Below are 20,664 nucleotides of genomic sequence, written 5' to 3'. Positions count from 1 at the left end.
AGCAAAGATGAGAGTGTTTTATGAAGCAAGGATTAATATTAATCCAGTTCTGGGCTCCAGAAGCATTCACCCAAAAAGAGGTAGAGTTCCACCACTAAACGCAAACTTGGCAAAACACTGCTTTAGAAGTGTTGCTAACTACTTTGAGAAATAAAGTTGAAGGTTGATTCTTCCTTACCAGTGACAACAGCCTGCATTTCACTTCCCTGGATCTCAATAATCTTTGGCACGTAAGATATCTACATCCTTGGTTGATTCAAGATTGTGTTTAGAGAAAACATTTCCCTTACTTTGCATGTTCTTACTCTTCCCTCAAGTGCCCTAGGTAATTATTTTTCTTACTTTCTACCTCCCTCTTCCAGATTTATTGTGTCTAGCTGCTAGGTTCTGAGATAAAATTTAGATATTTCAGATCTCTACATTGAGCAGGGCATATGTAAAGCGCATACTGTTGTGTCCAGCAACGTGCCGGCCACTGACTGGGTTTGAGAAATGCCTGAACATAAAATTCTTGCCTCACAAGCAAGTCAGCCTAGAGAGGAAAAGAGATCCACAAATATAAAATTACAACCCAAAGCAAGGCGCATAGGACGTCAGAGAAAGATTTATCTGCTTTCAGAACCTCTCCTAAACCCAGCTCCTTTAAGCTTTCTCACGCGCTTCCACGTTCACCGCCCCAACGTCCAACGCGGGCGCAGAGAGGAGGGGCGGGCGGGGCGGGAGAGGGCCGGCGTTACAGACCCCACCTCATTGGCTTTCCGGCCGGCCGGAAGCGGCGGTGCACTTCGGCTGCGCATGCGCTCCTCACACGTGCTTCCAGAACGCCCCCTCCGCTGCCGCGGCTAGGCCGGCATCATGGTGCAGATTTCTGCCCTGCGGCTGCTAAGACGGCCGGGGACGAGAGGAGTCTCGCTCCTGGAGTACTCTACTCCCCGCCACTACAGTTCGGCCCCTCTCCGTGCCCGCGACGATGCTCGCGACGCGCGCGCTTTCTTCACGACACCCATTTTCTACGTGAACGCGGCGCCGCACATCGGGCACCTGTACTCGGCGCTACTGGCAGACGCCTTGTGCCGCCACCATCGCCTCCGAGTTCCCAGCGCCGCCGCCACGCGATTCTCCACTGGTACCGACGAGCATGGCCTGAAGATTCAGCAAGCAGCAGCCGCTGCGGGCCTGGCCCCGACCGAGCTGTGCGACCGAGTCTCTGCCCAGTTCCAGCAGCTTTTTCGGGAGGCTGGCATCTCCTCTACCGACTTCATCCGCACCACCGAAGTCCGGCACCGGATCGCTGTGCAGCATTTCTGGGGATTGCTGAAGGCGCGGGGTCTGCTCTACAAGGGTCTCTATGAAGGTTGGTATTGCGCCTCCGAAGAGTGCTTCCTGCCTGAGGCCAAGGTCACCAGGCAGCCGAGTTCCTCGGGGAATTCGTGTCCTGTGTCTTTAGAGAGTGGGCATCCCGTAGTCTGGACCAAGGAAGAAAACTACATTTTCAGGCTTTCTCAGTTCCGAGAGCCTCTTCAGCAGTGGCTGCGGGGCGACCCTCAGGCAATCACCCCTGAGCCATTTCATCACGCAGTTCTTCAGTGGCTAGAGGAGGAGCTGCCAGACCTGTCAGTCTCTCGAAGGAGCAGCCACTTGCATTGGGGCATTCCTGTGCCCGGGGACGACTCGCAGACCATCTACGTATGGCTGGATGCCTTGGTCAACTACCTTACTGTAATTGGCTACCCAAATGCTGAGTTCAAATCTTGGTGGCCAACCACCTCTCATATCATAGGCAAGGACATTCTTAAATTCCACGCTATCTATTGGCCTGCCCTCCTCTTAGGGGCCGGCATGAGCCCACCACACCGCATCTATGTCCACTCACACTGGACGGTCTGTGGCCAAAAGATGTCCAAAAGCTTGGGCAACGTGGTGGATCCCAGGACTTGCCTTGATCGCTATACTGTGGATGGCTTCCGATACTTTCTTCTTCGGCAGGGCGTCCCCAACTGGGACTGTGATTACTATGATGAAAAGGTGGTTAAGTTGCTAGATTCCGAGTTGGCAGATGCTTTGGGAGGTCTCTTGAACCGGTGTACTGCCAATAGAATAAATCCTTCTGGGACCTATCCGGTTTTCTGCACTACCTGCTTTCCCAGTGAGCCAGGGTTGGTGGGGCCGTCAGTTCGTGCTCAGGCAGAGGACTATGCTTTGGTGAATGCAGTGGCCACTCTGCCCAAGCAGGTAGCTGACCACTATGATAACTTTCAGATCTATAAAGCTCTGGAGGCAGTGTCCAGCTGTGTCCGGCAAACTAATGGCTTTGTCCAAAGGCATGCACCGTGGAAGTTGAACTGGGAGAGCCCAGTGGATGCCCCCTGGCTGGGTACTGTGCTTCATGTAGCCTTGGAATGTTTGCGAGTCTTTGGAACTTTGCTCCAGCCTGTCACCCCAAGCCTAGCTGATAAGCTGCTATCCAGGTTGGGGGTGTCTGCCACAGAGAGGGGCCTTGGAGAGCTCTGTTTCTTGCCTCGATTCTATGGACATCCATGTCCTTTTGAAGGGAGGAGGCTGGGACCTGAAACTGGGCTCTTGTTTCCAAGACTAGACCAGTCTAGGGCCTGGCTGGTAAAAGCCCATAGGACCTAGAAACTTAGTTTTTAAATTGGCTTGTGGTAAAAAAGCAAATGTGTTATTTTCTTATTTTGCGTTTTTAGGAAAATTATGCTAATGTTTTCTAAAGTGTTGCATCATATGAGCACATAAACAGTGTCACTGTGATAAGAGGTTTGTAGCCTTTCAGGTGCCTCCCCTCCTAGTCTTCAGTTCTCTGTGCCCATTAACCACTATCCTTTGTACACCAGTGTCTCTAAGATGTCTCCAGGGTCAAAGATGGGTGAGAGACAACTTTGCTGATACTATTCCTTCTCATTGTGCCTCCTTCCAAACCACAGTTAATGTTATTTGCCCAGACTACCTCTTATGGCTTGTTTTCCATTGGCCTGGCCTCTGCTGGGCAAATTAGTGAAGATTGGGGGTTGGAGGCCCCCTACCTCAGCTTTTACATAGTAGTCCTACTTTGTTATATATGTTGGGTTTCCTATTAAAAATAAACAGGTTTCTTTATTAAGCCTTTAAAAACCAGTGTCCTAGACAAGATGGTTTTTGCCCACGTTTATATTTTCATTTCTTACAACTATGACTCCCTACCTACTCTGTTAATAGTTTGATAGTTGTGCTTTGTAACATTACACTTCAACCAGTAGATGGCTCTACAGTTTCACATATTTGATTACCTAACATTGACATTTCAGAATATTTAGGATAAATTTGTTTTCTGCTAATTTGGCAGAATTTAAAGAAAAATTTTATTGCTTTTCTTAAAATAAGGGAAGACTGTAACCACTGCTGTTTTACATAAAGCAATAAAAAAAGATCAGAATCCTGTTTTTTCAAACTACTAAAAAAGGACATTTACTCTATTAAACGTTTAGTAAGGTAATAAGTAAATGTACCAAATGCGTTTGGACTATCCGTGATAAATTATAAAGCTCTCGAGTTGGTTATGTTAAAAATTTTAAACTTTAATAACAGGTTTACAGGTATGATTTAAAAAATTTGTAAACAGCTCAAAATGGTTATATTTTCTTTTTATTTCTGAATCATAATTTTGTTACCACATACATAATTTACCTTATGTGATCTCTTTTGGGAAATCAGAATCTATAATACAATATAGACATTGTGGAATAGTTATAAATGTTAATACATATACTTTCAAGTACTTTTTACCGATTATTTCTTTTGCTGTCTTAAGTTATTAAAGTTTAAAAGTCTGTGAGTACCTTATTCAGATCTGTTCTGTTGAATTTGTTGAAGGTGATGGTGAAGGGAGGAAATGATCAATGCTCCAAGAATCTCAAACTGGATTTAGGGATCTCTCCAAGGCTCCATAAGAGAATATCACAGAGAAGATGTTAAGGTATCAATTTATTCAATGACTACAACACAGTAAGCCAGCGTAATACTTCATAGGTGATTGGATAGCTAGGCCAAAGTTTAAAATGAGAACTTGCCTTGAAATATTCATTCTCATCATGGTAGCAAGCAGAGAGAGCTCACTATGAAGTCAACTATTGTGCTGGTAGTTCCCCCAGATTTATTCTAGGTGCTACTATTCAGCTCCAGTTTCTGTTTATTAATCAATATGGTGAGAGATTTCTGGTTGCTTGGAAACATTGCTTAGAAAAGAATGCTTGAAGGCATTCTAAAGGTGGAAGGACCGTTTCTACAAATGTTCCTTCAGACCCTCCTCTTCATAATGGAAACCTGGGCTTTCCACATGACATAGTCTAGCTATCTTCTGGGATTGGTAGGGCAGATTACTGGGGTGTAGGAGGGGTATAATCTCTCCTAGGGCTGGATAGAGCAGAGTGGTAAAAGAAATGAGATGTGTTTATATGAATGAACAAAAACAGATTTGGAAAACCAGTGGTATGATAACCTCTGCTGTTGAAGTGCCTTGATAGCAATTTTTCTGTTCCTATTATGAAAGGACATTCACTTCCACTTGAATGATCTTTCCTATGGCCTAGTGCTGGTCAATACACTGGATCTTGACTTGCTGGGTGTTAATGGAGTTCCTTTTGTGCAGCTTGTCATTTATAGAGGCACTTAACTGGCTACCAGAATATTTATGGTACCAAAGGGCACAAGAAAATAGAGAATCGAAAGAGGAGAGGGCATAATTAGTACAGATACATAATTAATAAAGGATACTCTGAAGAAGTGGGGATCTAAGTTACTCTGTGGTAATATGGAAGATGAACCAGTTGGATTCTCTGTCAGGGGCAAGGTATGTAAAACAAGTATCCTTTGGGTACTTAGTTGATGTGTTCAATTTGATCCAACAGTTTAGGAATGGCAAGTGGAGGAAAGGTGAAACTTAAAACTGAAGAGATGGCATCTTATGCATCCTTTGACAGAACAGAGGTTTCTCCCAAACTACTACCTTGCGGCTCCTAAATATTCATTTTGGGGCTCTTGGGGGCATAGTTGCAGAAGGGGATAGACCAGGTGTTCACAATGTATCATGTTAAAGTAATAACGTAGCTGTCAACTCAGCAGGCTACAGTCCTATCAATGAAGTCATGCAAGAAGTTGTGGTCAATGTATATATTAGGTGCATCACTGTATATTGGAGAGCCATTCTACAAGTGAACGTAGAGCTTAGGCACCTCAGAAGTCATAAGACCCGTGGCTATATATGGAGATCAAGAATAGGCAGGAAGAACAAATAGATACCATCTCTGATTTCACTGATATCTCAAAGTTATTCTGGAAGTAGGCCTCATTATTTTTCTTAACGACCTATATGACCCCTATAGCGGCTGAGAAGAGCCGGATAAGTTGAAAATTAAGTTGATGCCAAAGTACTCATGAAGGCCTAGGCTGGAACATGGACACAGGTCTTTTTTTTGCACAGTTGGACCTGTGGTTGGGACATAGCTCTTTATTTTTAATTTTTAAGTAAGTTCTACAACCAATGTGGGGTTTGAACTTAAAAGCCCAAGATCAAGAGTTGCATGCTTTGACTAAGCCAGCCAGGCATTCCAGGAAATAGCTCTTTAGATATGGGAAGTTCCAAAACTAAAGTAAAGCCAGTAGTTGGTTAGGTTGGGTGGGCCTCCATCTAGGATGCCTTATGATCATGATGTAGCTTGAGTAGCAAGTGGCAGTATGAAGCATTTAGCAGATTACTCCTTGGGCATTATGTAGGGCTGGTTTCTTAGATCTCTGACTGCCCTACCCCTGGTAAGTATGTAGTTGCATTGTTGGCCTACATTAGTGTAACCCGGAGTTATGGGGGAGGCCATGCCTCTTGACTGAGACTTGGTTCATAAAGCTGCTATATGATGATCTAAAATAGTCTCCTGGAGGCAATTCCCCACTATCCATAATTCTACCAAATATAGAACAACTGTTCTGGTGGGTGAGATCAAGGTTGCTGTAAACGTTGGTGGGTCCTTGCCCTCATCTTTTGCCTGAGTGAATAACATCAGTGGACCTAAAAGGGTGTGGATGTATTGACAGCCATAAGTCTATTTTTGCAGCAAAGGTTTACGAGTTCTGAGAGCTTGGAGGGAGCTCCAGCATAGATTTGGGTAACCAAGAGCACAGGTTAGGGGGATCAGTCTTAGAAGAAAGGCTTTGAGTCTCTTGCGAAATGAAACCAGTATGAAATATGTCATTTCAGCACAACTCAGATGGTCCTGACCCTTCCTCTTACAGGAGGGAGCTTTAGATAGCATTGGTCATCTTTTATCAATAGGAGCACACCAAATTTGGGGGTTAATATTGCTGGAAGGGCCAAACAGTAACAACCAAGCTAATTTAGATTAATTAATGGGGATTTTAACCTTCTTAGAGAATGTCTTATTCTTTTTTGAGACTGAGGATAAGAGAAGCTCAGCCGAAGCTACTTTCCTTTATCACCAAGAACTACTTTGAGCTGAGGGGAAGGGACTAACCAGTTTAAAGGGGAAATTGCTGCTTTCTCTTAGTTTTTTGGTAGTCCTAGGTTACCTAGTATTATAGATCCTCTGAATTATGGGAACCACCTAACAGGGAATAGTTGACCATATTTAAAATACCCTGCTTAAGATTATGTCATATTAATCAGTTTCTACTTATATTTTCATGACAAGGGAAGGGAATTGGGAAGAGCTACACACCAGGAGGTTCTTCCTATGGCATTGACAACTAGAAATAATATACTTTCTACTGCATCTTTTCATGAATAGCTATTGGGAGTTTTAGCCATACTTGGATCTTCAAAGTAAGGTAAGGCTAAGTACGGAAGTTCCATCCTTGGCTGTTAACTAAATATCATTTGGTTTATGGCACAGACTACTCACCATAGATTTTAAAGTCCACAGCTCCTCACTTAAGAACTGGAAGGTATGAGATGTCAGGATGTTTCAGGAAACCAAGTGTGCCATCTGCAAGAAGAAAATTATAGCTCCAAGGAGAGATGAGCCCTGCCTTCAAGTCATGAAGAATATTTTGGATGAAGCATCTGCAGAGGGCCCGGAAGACTCACTGGGTAAAGCTGGAGGGACAGCTCTAGGAATAACTGGAAATGGATGATACCACCTTTCTTAGTGTATGGTATGGGAAAAATGGTTCTATCCTCTCTATACTACCATTCCTAACGTCATTCATGCCTTGTGCATGTATCCCTCATTAGTTGATAGTCACTGGTTTGTGCGATTTAACATGAAGATGTACTTTCAAAAAGTAGTTTATTCTGATTTATAGATTAGAATTTCTGTTTTCTTAATACATTCAATAAAAATATGACCTACTGCACATTTTTTCTCCAAATATTTTTAAAAATGTAGTAACTTTTATGTTGGAAAACATTAAGATAGTTTCAGTAATTTGGCTTTCCTTGAACTAGTCTAGAAGAGTCTGCTGGTTAAAAAGCTATAAATACTAAAAATATAAAGTTAATAAGCATGTTACACATTTTAGGTTAAATCAGTACAATAATACAAATACAATGTATTTCTTTCAAACCACATGAAAAGAAATGTTAAAGAAAATTCAATCCAAAAGAAGACAGGAAGGAGAAAAAGGGGCAAAGAAAAATGAAAAATATGGTAAAAGAAAACCCATAATAAGACAGTAGAAATGATTATAATTACAAATATCTCAGAATTGTAATGAACATCAAAGGATAAACCTTCTGTCAAAAGACAGCCATGTTCATTCTTTAAAAAAATTTTTTTTTCAATGTTTATTTATTTTTGAGAGACAGAGCGTGAGTAGGGAAGGGGCAGAGAGGGAGACACAGAATTCAAAGCAGGCTCCAGGCTCTGAGCTGTCAGCACAGAACCCGATGTGGGGCTCGAACCCACAAACCGTGAGATCATGACCTGGGCCGAAGTCGGATACCCAACTGACTGAGCCACCCAGGTGCCCCAGCAATGTTCATTCTTAATAAAAAGTTAGCTATAGGTAGTTAAAAGGCATATACTTACAAGAGAAAATGAGACATGAAGAAATACTGGGCATATAAATAAACCAAAAGAAAGCTGGTATTGTATTATTAATAGTAGGCAGTCTATATTGAGAGGGGAAACCATTACTGAAGATAAAGTGAGGTTTAATATAAAAGGAATAATGCAGCAGCAAGTTATAACAATTAGGAAATTGTATGATCTAACAACATATTCTCAAAATATAAAAGGATAAAATTAACAAGAAATGTTCAAGTCTGCAAAAAAACAAAATTGCCATTCATGAGTTCAAAGAAACTAGGCAATGAGAAAGTAAAAACTTACACTACACATCAGCACTTCAGTCTGTAATGCTCACTACCACGTGTATCATTGCTAAGTGTAGAAAAATAAAAATTTTATAGCAGGTAAGGTTTTGTGACTCTAAAACCTTGACTTTTTCCATATATGCCTCTGTAAAAATAATAACTTGCTTTTTGAATAGATATGTCAGCAAATATACCTGTTCAGGAAGTCCTCTCTTTGGATTATTAAAAGGGGAGAATCCCATGGCTATAATTTTGCCAAAATTTTTCATTGTTAGTTCGGCAATAAGCAAAGGTGAAAGGAGAGAACCAATAGTTCTGTGTTCCTTAATTATGTTCTCTCATTTACTTTTCTCATCAACTCTGAGGTATTTTTGTTTCTCTGTTTAGCTGATGAGAAGTTGAGGCAGAGAGAGATTAAGTAACTTGGCCAGGGTTATAGTTTGTAAAACAGAAGAGCCTAGACTCAGATTTATCTTGATGCCAGAGCCTCAGCACCAACACCACAATCAATCACTGAGTATATACTGAGGGCAGTGTATTGTGGGGAAGAGGAAGTAGTATAATCAGAACCAAAGATTTGAAGATGAAAAGTCTAAAAAAGACCCCTTAATTGAAATACAGCAATGAGTGTTTCAAGGTGGGGGATTATTCTTGATAGCTAGATATGAAATAGATGAGTGCCAAAATAGAAACTTAGAAAAACTACTTACCTTTATCGTGAAATATTTCTCTCTTGCTTTCAATAGTTCCCTTTATATCCTAAGCCTGCTTATGTGTGCTGGTATAAATTTGTTAAAAATTTTAATAACTCTATAGTCTGTATTTTTTTTCCTTAAGATTATTTTGTTTCTCATTTTCAGAACAGTGTTCCAAATTCTTGAATCCAGTAGTTCTCCTCTAAATGAAAGTTATGCTGTCATAAATTTATGAATCTAAGTATTTTGAAATAACATTTTACAAATACTTTAGATAATACATTTATCTCTAAACATGAAAACATATCAATACTCAAAAGTTTTATTTGACTTGACTATTATAGTAACAAAGCCAGAGAATTTTATTCAAGCTCACAAACACTGAAACTTTTTCATTTCATACATACAGTTTTAATATAAATGAACTTATGAAAAGACTCATCTATTTACTAACAATTTAAGTTCTATAAATTTACCGAACATTTATTACTGTATTCTTATGACATCTTTCCTAATAAGCCTGCAGAAATCAGGTTAACTGACTCCACAGTTATTACCAAAGCAAATCCCACTCTAACTAAAATGCTACATATTGAATAATTCCTGGTAAATTATCTCATACATGACAGTCAAGACATGTTCTAACTTCCCCTAATTAGAGATTTTGTTATGAACTGCACAAAATGTCATGTTTTACATTTTTAATGAAATGTAGCTATTATGTTGGACATGGGCTACACCTTGAAGTGTGATGAAACCTATTTTTATATAGGTCTTTAAGCTATCATCTAAATTGTATTTTTAAAAAAAAATTTTTTTAACGTTTATTTATTTTTGAGACAGAGAGAGACAGAGCATGAATGGGGGAGGGGCAGAGAGAGAGGGAGACACAGAATCGGAAGCAGGCTCCAGGCTCTGAGCCATTAGCCCAGAGCCCGATGCGGGGCTCGAACTCACGGACCGTGAGATCGTGACCTGAGCTGAAGTCGGACGCTTAACCGACTGAGCCACCCAGGCGCCCCTCTAAATTGTATTTTTAAAAATGTATAAAAAAGTATTAAGGGCCTTGCTAACTTGGAAGCCATGAACACCTACATCTCTGTTCTATGTTTTAAATAATTTCTTCAAACTATGTTTAAATTCAAGTTACAAAGTCCCAAGTTAGCAAGGCATGATGGGTACTTCTGCAGTATTTTTTGCATGGTAGCTTATGACTTATTAACATAATCAGACTGGTACATTATAAAAAATATCCTATATAGCATTTTTCAGATTATCCTTAAAAATCACTTACTAAAGCAATTTATAAAGGCTTTCATAAGGCAAAGAATCTTCAATCCTGGTAAAATGAATTTATTGCATTAACTTTTATATTTAAGTTTCTGTAAAACTTACTTTATGGGAACTCCCTACATTTTTAAAAAGCAAACCTTTTATTCCTGAGTTCAGTTTCATTTAATAATTCATTACTGGAATGTAATTAAATAAGTCAAGTAACGATGTGTAAAAAGCTTATTTTGGTATTATAGAAGAAAACCATAAGTACTAAAATGAATTACTGAAACTATGTATGGTTCATTGTGTGAACATTGATGGTTGGATTTTTACACCATTTTAAAATATGGAAGGAGTATTTTTTGCTGAATATAAAGGAAAAATTTTAACGTTCATTATGACACTGTCTGACCTAGAATTAAAAAGTAATCTAACAATTAATAATCCTCAATTAATAATCCACAAACTAGAAAGATTTTTTTTAATTTTAATGTTGCCCACATAAAAATCAGCCTTTATTACATAAAAATAAGGTAATTAATTCAAAACAAATTTTAAATAAAACATTTTGGATGTAGCTGATACCATAAAATTAGTTTTCTAGCCTAAGGAGAATATATAGGACTTCTTCCTTTTTCCATAATTTATGGAGACCATCTAAAAGTACAGCTATCCATTCAGGGGCACAAAAACCAATATAAATATATAACTGTGTGTAGCTAAGTGTAAAAAATTAGTAAATCAACCTGATCTTAGAAAAGCAAAGGAGAAATAGTGAAACTTACTGTTTAACGTCTTAGAAAAGCAAAGGAAAAATAGTGAAACTTACTGTTTAACTAGAAGGGGACAAGCCAAAGTCAACCAAGTTATCAAAACCCATCATTGGTAAGTCTGTAGAGGTAGATGTTTTAAATATTCAACATGTGAAGGTAGGTTAAGTTTGAGCTCAAGAGTTTTAAACAAGTCATTCTCTAAAGATAGACACATAGTTAGGGCACGGGCATAAAAATCTAACTGGTAAACATAGGATTGTTGCTTAATTTATTTTCATTTTTCCTTTGGCATAGACATTAGGATATTATATGTGTTCTTTCAACTGAAAGCTATTCTCACAAACAGTTGGATATAGCCTGAATAAAATAATCCTAAGGTTAATGTAGAGTCAGCATTTGAATAGTGCAGGAGGAATTTACTTGTATTAGTATCTTTTAAAAATAATTTGTATTGTAGGTCAGCTACTAATAGGGATTTTAGAAGGTTTCTTTTATGTGTGGTGAAAAATATGTTCTGTAAGTGGATATTGTATAGATTTCTTTGGTATCAGGTTAAAAAAAAAAATCCTAAATGGGATTAGCAAGAAACACATTGAGAATATTAAAATCATCTCAAATTGTTGATGCGTACTTTAAAATTTTTATCCTTTAGGTGTTTTCTCCAAAACACGTAAAGGAAAAAAAATCCACGTTTTCGGCAATACTTTATGTTAATTAGCATTTCCTTTCTTTGTTATCATTGGTCATTTCAGAATTATATGAGGCTAAGGAAGAGGGTTTAGTTTCCATACCTTTGTCCATTTTTATATCCTGACTTGCAGGAAAAAGGACCTTGATAGTTAAGAGCTAAAATTTATCTCTTATATGGTATTAAATCTGTTTATGCTATTATTGCTATCTTACATTCTCTATAAAATAAGAGCCAAATATCACAACCTAAGCAAAACAGAATTTTTTTTGGGGGGGTACATTAATGATTTTTGTACCATCTCCATTTTTCTGTAATTTATATCTGGAGAGAAAAATAAAGTAATACAATCTTTATAGAATTGAATGAATGCACTGTGAAAGTACATCAGTACATTTTGGTAAAGAGCACAGTTACCTAAAATAAATTAACTAAGAAAAACACTTCAAACAGAAATTTGTTTTTGAAGGAAAATACGATTACCCTTGGACTCTTGAAATTTACAAAAGTTTTAGAACAAAAATGCTTCGGTATATACTGAATTAGCCTGAATAACAAATACAGGATTAAAATGAAAATGCCAGACAAGTGGAATATTAAATAGAATGTGTCATGTTATTTTTGACGAGGGCTCTATTTGTAGAATACTGGATCTCAACATATAGCATGTTACTTTCAGAATAAAGGTAGCAAAACAAAAGTATTACCAATAGGTGGAGTGGCCTTAGTATGTGGCAGAGTAATTAATATATAACTATATTATTACACTTTATTCCTCCACCTGAATATTTTAGCCCAGAAACATTTTGGCAATATACACAAAAAGTAGATACATTAATGGATAGTTCATTATCCTTTATGAGGCAGGATAAAAAAAATTGATATAATTGGATTATCATCTTCCTAACATTATAAGAAGGTTTTGATATATAATTCCTACTCTTTTCCAACAGAAGTACAAATTAGCTTTAGTTTTTGGAGAAGATGTGAAATTAAAATAGTGAAAAAAATAAGACTCTTATTCTAATATTGTACAATCAAATTTCAATAAATGCTAGAATAAACTTACATGTAGTTAATTTAAATGTTGCTTATTTATATAACTTTTAATTGTTTTATTATTAGTCTAGCCTTGTATATAAGGAATATAATGTTCTTAGAGAAGAAAGTTGGGGTATACATTAAATAGGCAGCATTTAAAGAAGAGTTGGCCATTTTTTTATTTTAAGAAGGTCTACCTATTGTTGCATTTTTTAATTTTAAAAAACTGAATTCTGTAAGAGCAGATAGTCATAATATCTTTGTATTTAAAAGGTGAAATATAATGTTATGGGTAAGTTTTATTCAAATTTAATGCTTTGAAAGGCTAGAAACGTCACAAACTAAGACCTGAATGAAAGATAAAAGGGAATAATGACAGTGTTACAGTATTAAAGGAAGAAATATGTACTGAATCTGGGATGACATATGCAGTGAATGCTTATACTTGCTAAGATGCTGTAAGAACCCTTATACTTTTGGTATGGATGACAAAAGAGGGTCAGAAATATATAGAGAGATACATTTAAGTATATTTAAGAATAGTGTCTACTCTGGTCATAGTAACTGGTATAAAATAAGTGGTCATAATAGGACAGGTTTCCAGATATATATATAAATTATCTTTACATGTATTAATATCTGTCAAAATTCCTAATGTAAATCTAGAGTTTGAAATGTTTTATAAAAAATATTTAATGTCAGTAAAATATACACTAACCAATATATAGAAAAGTCAAAATAATGTGGAAGCTAAAATCTTCTACACACATTATCTCTCTAGCAAGAGAGTGTTTTTTTTTTTTTTTTAATTTACCATATTACAACAAATGGCCTGTTGCTATTGTATATTCTGTATATGGCATGGCTTTGTCTACAGATATGAAACATCTAGAACAAATCTGAAAAATCCAAACATCAAAGGTGTTTTTAAGTGCTTAGACATTATCATGTTGATAATATAGCCAGATATGACCAAAGTTTTCAAACTTTACCAAGGTATTTGTTGTTTTATAGATACAGCATATGTTCTATTTACTAGAATTATAAGTCTATCTTACTTAAGTGTGTGTAAATTCATAAGGGAAGCCATAGTTTTCTCCTGCATCTCCAATATTTTGGCTACTAGGATTTCTTTAATGCCCTTAAAAAAGCAAAAGCATTTAATGTTAGGCATATCCAAACCCCTCACATTTGTTGTGAGACCACACATAGGGCTAATTGTTTTCTATTATTGGATAAAATAGTTATCCAAGACTCTACTTAGCAGAATCAATTAAGGTGGAGTAAGAATTGAACGCTCTGAAATCTTTCCTAGGATGAAAGTGTGGTGTTCGAGAATATCAAGGTTTCAAACCTACAGATGAAGGTTGAGAAAAGCTTCTTCTCACAGAATGTAACCTTGGTTCCTATTAAGAGATTTAAAGAAAACTAGGGTTTTAATGCATTTTAAATGGCTCTTGTAAGTAAGGGAAAGATTTAAAAAATACTAACTGGACCTGGATTCTGAGGAGAGGTGTGCTTTAGGAAATTCGCACTATTAAGAGTATGTAGGCTACCTTAAAACCTATTGCTGGACAAGGAGGAAACCTAGGGCAATAACAAAGACTCACTACGAAGGATCTGAGAATGGCCATATCTAATGGTATTTTCTCAATTATTAGGTTATATTCTTTTATGTCATTCCTGAACCTTGGTAAAGATATGTTTAAAAGAAAAATTTATGTACTCCGTGATATATAAAATTAGAGTCAGAAAGGCACTTAAGCCTATGGTTAAGAAAGCCACTATCCAGAGAAAATCAAGGAATTATTAATAAACTTTCATATTAATAGAGTAACATTTTATTCTGTTAAGTAAAATATCCAATGAATGGACTCTGTGTTCCAACAAATGATTTTTATTTGATCCACTGCTGAATATAATGATTTTTAGAAGATACTGCTTTGCTCAAGATGGTTGAGAATAGGAAGATTTCAGCTAAGGTGTTTTTATAATGAGTAAATGCCTACTTCAGAGTGTCAGTGTTTAGCCAAATCCTTTTGCCTAAAAAATCTCATCTTTTGTTCTGTCCTCTTCAGATTATCTGAGTTTGAATGTTGTGATTCAAGAAGAATGCATGCATCAAGCCTGAGTTTATCTAATAAAGCTGATTAAAACTTTGGAAGTAACATGAAGGCTGACCAGTTGCCCAGCCTGAATCTGACAACAGAAAGTTAATGCCAAGTTTTGAAGTTGTTCTTCTAAATACTTAAATAGCAGCTTATATGTAGTTAAGGGAAATGAACTTAAGCTTCTAAGATAAAGGGCAAAACTTCTCTAAAGAGGCACTGTTGATTATATATTGTGTTTTCCCTAATTTGGGCACAGATGCCACTCTACTGACCTAGCAAGACTCTGAGCATGTCTACTAACAATGTAACAACTTGCCAATGCTAGAATGGGTTAATTATTAGGAGTAAGTCATAAAAACAATGAATAATTTTACAGCGTATCAAACCTAGGTGCTCCTAGGGATAAAAATGTTTTTAAAATGTGGGGTTACTGAGAGAGTTTATTCGTATCACTTTAGGATACTTTGTGAAGGTACAAAATAGTCTTCTAACCAGAAAAGAACCATTTATAAAGTATTGTAAAATATGTTAGTTATCAAAATCAGTGTTTGAGAAAATTCCCTGTAATGACATCAGGCTGTATTTAACTTTAGGCACTGTTACAATTTTTGAGCTAAGTTGACTTTAGTAGGCAATTATGATTATGATCCATTTATCTTAGAAACACACACATTTTATCAGTATAAAGAGTGGCATGAGTTTGGCCCGTTGGATTAGGATGTAAAAAAAGAAAACTTGAATAGCCCTTTCTCAAAATAGCAAATAATACATGTAGGGTCTATACAAACACTGATAAATGCCTACACTGCAGTTATTAGCAAGAAAATGGGAAGGCAGAAGCAAAGCAACCAAAGGTTCATTTGTTTTTGTTAGTGGACTTTATGCTTCCAAAAACATGTGGAAATGTGTCACATTCCCAAAATATAAAGAGTAGGTGGCTCCACTTATAGGTATCTTTTGCTTATCAGAGGGATTAAAGTTTTCAGGGATAACTTAAAAGGCCTTTTTTCTTCTTACCTTGTGTTCCTTCTTATATTTCTCCGAATGCTGAATTACACAGCACATTTGAAGAAAATTTTTGATTAACATCTAAAAATTAAATTCTAAGGCAATTCTGTTTCTCCCTTTTATTAGGAAACTTCATACTTCAGTTACTTGATAAAAGCATGATTAAACAGTTTCGTGTTTATCAGAATTTGTTTACTTTAGAATTGAAATATTTTCTGATTCTGAGTCTGAGATGCTTAAGGGAGTAGAATAGACATTTTGTGTCTAAGATTTAATTTGTGTAAGATTTAATTTTAGTGATTCAATGAAAGATGGTCCATAACTCTTAGAAGGGGCAAAAATTATTTCTGAAAAGTGTTCTCTAAGGATCTTCCCCTCTTAGTTCCCATACTCCCCAGAAATCACTTGCTTCCTTACTGGTGTAATTTATTAGTAATCAAAACCCTGGGTTCTACCACTTAATAGTAATGTCATTTTGGGCAGTTCTCTTACTCTTTCACAGCCTTACTTCTCTTATAAAAAAGTTGTCGATTATTTCTCAAATATATTGAGTGGACAAAATAAGATAATATATGTATTGTGCTTATAAATTATAAAGTGCTATAAAAATAAGTGTTATTCTTGCCTTGGAAGAATACAGTAAGCACAAATGTGATATACTAAGCATGATTTTATAGCAAATTATTAACAGAGTTAATACAGTTTTTATAAGGAATATTATCATGGACTTTAAATAATCTTCAATGACTAAACCAAAGATTTTCTTGAGAATTACCTCATTATTCTATACCAAATTTAGTTTCAAGTTACCAATATTTTAAGACTAATATCTTAAGAATATTCCATAGTTTTGGGGCGCCTGGGTGGCTCAGTCGGTTAAGCGTCCGACTTCGGCTCAGGTCACAATCTCACGGTCCGTGAGTTCGAGCCCCGCGTCGGGCTCTGTGCGGACAGCTCAGAGCCTGGAGCCCGTTTCAGATTCTGTGTCTCCCTCTCTCTCTCTGACCCTCCCCCGTTCATCCTCTCTCTCTCTGTCTCAAAAGTAAATAAACGTTAAAAAAAAATTAAGAATATTCCATAGTTTTATTAGACGTTATAGTTTTCAAGTTGATATGATTCTGTGGTTTCGTGTTTATAACTTGAGAAAGGGTCTTATCCCTGAACATATTCATTGAACTTATTTATATAGTTGTATCAACGGCTAAACCAGAAATCATAAAGCTTCAAGGGCTAAAGTAATAGAGTAATTCAGGCCTATCCTTTATGGCTTAATCCCTTTCAGACTATACTTTTTTGATCTCAGTGTAATGTTACATTCATTTTATAATATTTTATTTTATTTTTTTTAAAATTTTTTTTTTTTCAACGTTTTTTATTTATTTTTGGGACAGAGAGAGACAGAGCATGAACGGGGGAGGGGCAGAGAGAGAGGGAGACACAGAATCGGAAACAGGCTCCAGGCTCCGAGCCATCAGCCCGGAGCCTGACGCGGGGCTCGAACTCACGGACCGCGAGATCGTGACCTGGCTGAAGTCGGACGCTTAACCGACTGCGCCACCCAGGCGCCCCCATTTTATAATATTTTAATAGGGTTAACAACATTCCAATTTCCCTGGGACAGTCTAGTTTATGCATACTGTATTATTAGAATTTTGGTTTTGAAAAATAGTCTTTGAATAAAATGGTTTATGGGTCTGTTAATACGATAAACTTCTTTGTTGGTTAGTAAGTATATACTTCAAAAATTAGATCATTTTAATTATTTTTAGTGCCCCTTTTCATTCTTAAGTGTACTGATTTAATTATGAATATATCACTTCCACATATAAGAAGAACTTGGAGCCCCTAGCAAAGTCAAGAACTTTCTGACTCCTATAAGGAACAGAAGTGAAGCAGAACTTAGTATGATTGGTAAACATCAGAGGGCCTTGTCCACAGTGAAACAGGCTTGATTTCTGTAAATATAATCAAATCAAGTCAGTCTGCTGCTTATCAATGAAGTTGGGAGTGCAATTTCAAAGGAAATAAGTGCTGGAGAATAAGGACTCCTCTAATTCTGAATCCATATAATTGTGTTTCAGAGAAGGTTAAGCAAATATTCATATTGGAACTTGGCAAATCTCTGAGTATGTAATTATTTCTGAGAAAAAAATGTAGTTACATTCTCACACATGACTCTATTCAGATGGACCCTAATTACAACTTTGTCTTATTAAAATATAATGAACTGTACATTATTAATGATAGAGACAAGATTCTTTTGAACTGCATGACTTGAGATTAAATCATGTCAGTGAAAACTATTGTTAGCTACCTTTCCTACATAGAGTGAAGATATTTGGTTTGAAGGATGTTTAATAAAGAAAGAGCAAGTGGATGATTTCATATGAAGAAACGACCATTAGAATGAATTTTGGGTTATTTCCCCAAATAATTTATCATTTAGAAGAAAATAGGAAAGCTAAATTCTTGTATTGGGTATACAGCATTTATGAAAAGGTGACAGTGATTTAGAAAGAATTTTCAAGAAGCAAGTGGATGATTAAGATGAGTTGTATAGTGTTAGGTTTATATCCAAAATCAGAGAATCCTTAAAATAAATTTTTAACTTCAAAAATACAAATCTGCTGAAGTTCAACACAGAATGTTTATCTTTCATTATTATTTAGGGTTGCACCTATAAAATCCTTTGAGGAAACAGGATAGCCTTTTTGAAATCAAGAATAAGATATAGAGAGATGTACAAAAAGATGTGTATTAAGTAGCATTCTCTATAGTTGCATCTGATCTTTAGGAATTAGACACAAAGGTAAGTAACTCTTTTCCTGATCGTCATCTTTTAAAATTTCCTTTTATAATCTTTATTTTAAAGCAAAAGAAATTGAAGATTAAAGGATGTAATATTCCATGTTAAGCAAAAGCTATCTTGGCTCTCTTCCAAAATGCTCACTCTGTTATTGGGAACCACTGTGAGAAACGTGGAACTTTGAGTACCAATGAGTTCAGAAATAAGAGAAGGACAGAATCTGTGAAAACTAAGGATTATACTCTCTTAAGCATGAATTAGCTACTTTTAAGCTGGATTCCTTAAGCCAAAACATCTTTCTCCACATTGCCTGATTTTTTTTCATGTTAGATTACACTGTTGGAAATTCTATCAAATCAGATTGTTTGGGTTAATAGGAATTCTCTTTATTCCTGTTCTTAGGCAAGTCAAGGCCAGGAAAGATCCTTTTTTTTCCTTTTGCCATTATTCCCCAAATCTAGAAGTCAGGTTAGTATTATTAGGTTTATATATTTAGGCCAGTATAGATAGCTGTTATAGGAATATGCTGTGAATTTAAACATCATTAAATATGTTGAAGCTGGGAAAAACTCTTCCAAAATTAAGTGTATCTGATTGCATTTCTTTTCTTTCAGTTTAGAGCCACATGTGAAAATGAAACCATAAATAATGACTACACAGTAAATATCCTTAAACCCTACCATTTTAAGTACAAGAAAGTTAATTGAGTTGGGTGGATAATAAAAGAGTCAGGGTCTCTAAAAATCTGGAGAAATTCTATACAAAATACAAAATAGAGGTCCCTCAGAATGCTAATAGCCAGAATGGGGGAAAACCAGATGGAGGTCTTTCTCTTTGTTAGCACACTCAGGTTTTTGTTTTTGTTTTTGTTTTAAGTGATTCAAACAACAAGGACATGGTACTTGGAAAACAAGTTGGAAAGTAGATATTAAGATGAATACACAGGGAATTCTTTCCAGATTGGAAGAGGACAACTGGTAGACTTAGGGAATTCATGGGACAGGAAGAGTATAGTTGGAGATTTAGCTTGGAATTTACCAAAGAGAAAACTCCTTTTTAAAGTACTGAAACCCATCAAAGACAAAGATCCAGAGGAAATACCACAGAACTTGATAATGGTAAGGGGAAGAAAATGCTAAGAGCTTTGAGACACTTACTTTGAAGGCTTTATACTTTAGAGGAGAATCTTGACTCTCTTATAAAACAAAATAGCAACACAAAAAATTATCATCTTCTCAAAAGCATTACTTTCCCCAGGAAAGAAAAATTCTGAGAGATGTATTTTATCCTCTTTTTCATAAAGGAAGACATAAAGAAAAAAGTCTAATCAAAGGACATTCTTATTAGAAATCCTCTCTCTAGGCCTACGGGTATACTGGGATCTTGTAGGACGTCCAAAAGTGTGAGGATCTAGGGCTCTCCAAATTTTCTCTGATGAGAAACAAAAACCAGTCAGTAAAATGGTTGAAGTGAGGAAAAAAACTTTAGCAGGCAAGGAAGGGGAGGGATTTAGTTCCTAGGTATAGAATGGCAGCTTCCCATAGCCTTGTTTTCCAAAGGAAAAAAGTACACCAAGATGTTTGATTCATATCCTCTTTAGAGAAGTACTAAATGACATTGACTCGTGGGTATATACCTTGACAGAAATGCAAAACTGAGATTAACACATACTAGCCTCACTAAAATTATGTACCAAAATATTAGTAAATAATCAAGTATTGGCTTCTTTTAACTAAGAAATACGCATCAAATGAGTAAAACTGACAAATCAGTAGATGGAAAAATTTTTAATTACATGTTTTAAAAACAAGTCAGATGTCAAAATGGTATCACTTACTAGCTTAAATAAAATGTTTTAATGACTATTCAGCCTGTTACTGTGTATCTTTACTTCAATACAGTCAGGCTTGGTAATATATTAGTTGATACTATTTTAAGCAGCATAAC

The 20,664-nt window shown here is 36.4% G+C and overlaps 2 protein-coding genes across 4 annotated transcripts in view; one reads left to right on the top strand and one right to left on the bottom strand.

Moving 5' to 3' along the window:
- Positions 1–20,664, bottom strand: part of BOLL (boule homolog, RNA binding protein) — a 71,309-nt gene that overhangs the window by 6,489 nt on the left and 44,156 nt on the right. For 2 of the 3 annotated variants that reach the window (XR_002074799.1, XR_002074802.2), the window contains exon 12: positions 6,632–6,989. The gene's annotated coding sequence lies outside the window, so the exon portion shown is untranslated. Of the gene's footprint in view, positions 1–3,833; positions 3,937–6,631; positions 6,990–20,664 lie in introns of those variants that run through there. The other variant, XR_002074801.2, reaches the window with a different exon arrangement.
- MARS2 (methionyl-tRNA synthetase 2, mitochondrial) lies at positions 753–3,837 on the top strand. Its single transcript, XM_019428362.2, has one exon. The coding sequence runs from the start codon at positions 856–858 to the stop codon at positions 2,635–2,637; it is 1,782 nt and encodes a 593-aa protein (XP_019283907.2). The 5' UTR covers positions 753–855; the 3' UTR covers positions 2,638–3,837.

Source organism: Panthera pardus, unplaced genomic scaffold (assembly GCF_024362965.1).
Source record: "Panthera pardus isolate Hobbes unplaced genomic scaffold, ASM2436296v1 HiC_scaffold_10, whole genome shotgun sequence".
NCBI classification, from domain to species: domain Eukaryota; kingdom Metazoa; phylum Chordata; class Mammalia; order Carnivora; family Felidae; genus Panthera; species Panthera pardus.
This window is presented reverse-complemented; position numbering and strand designations above follow the sequence as displayed.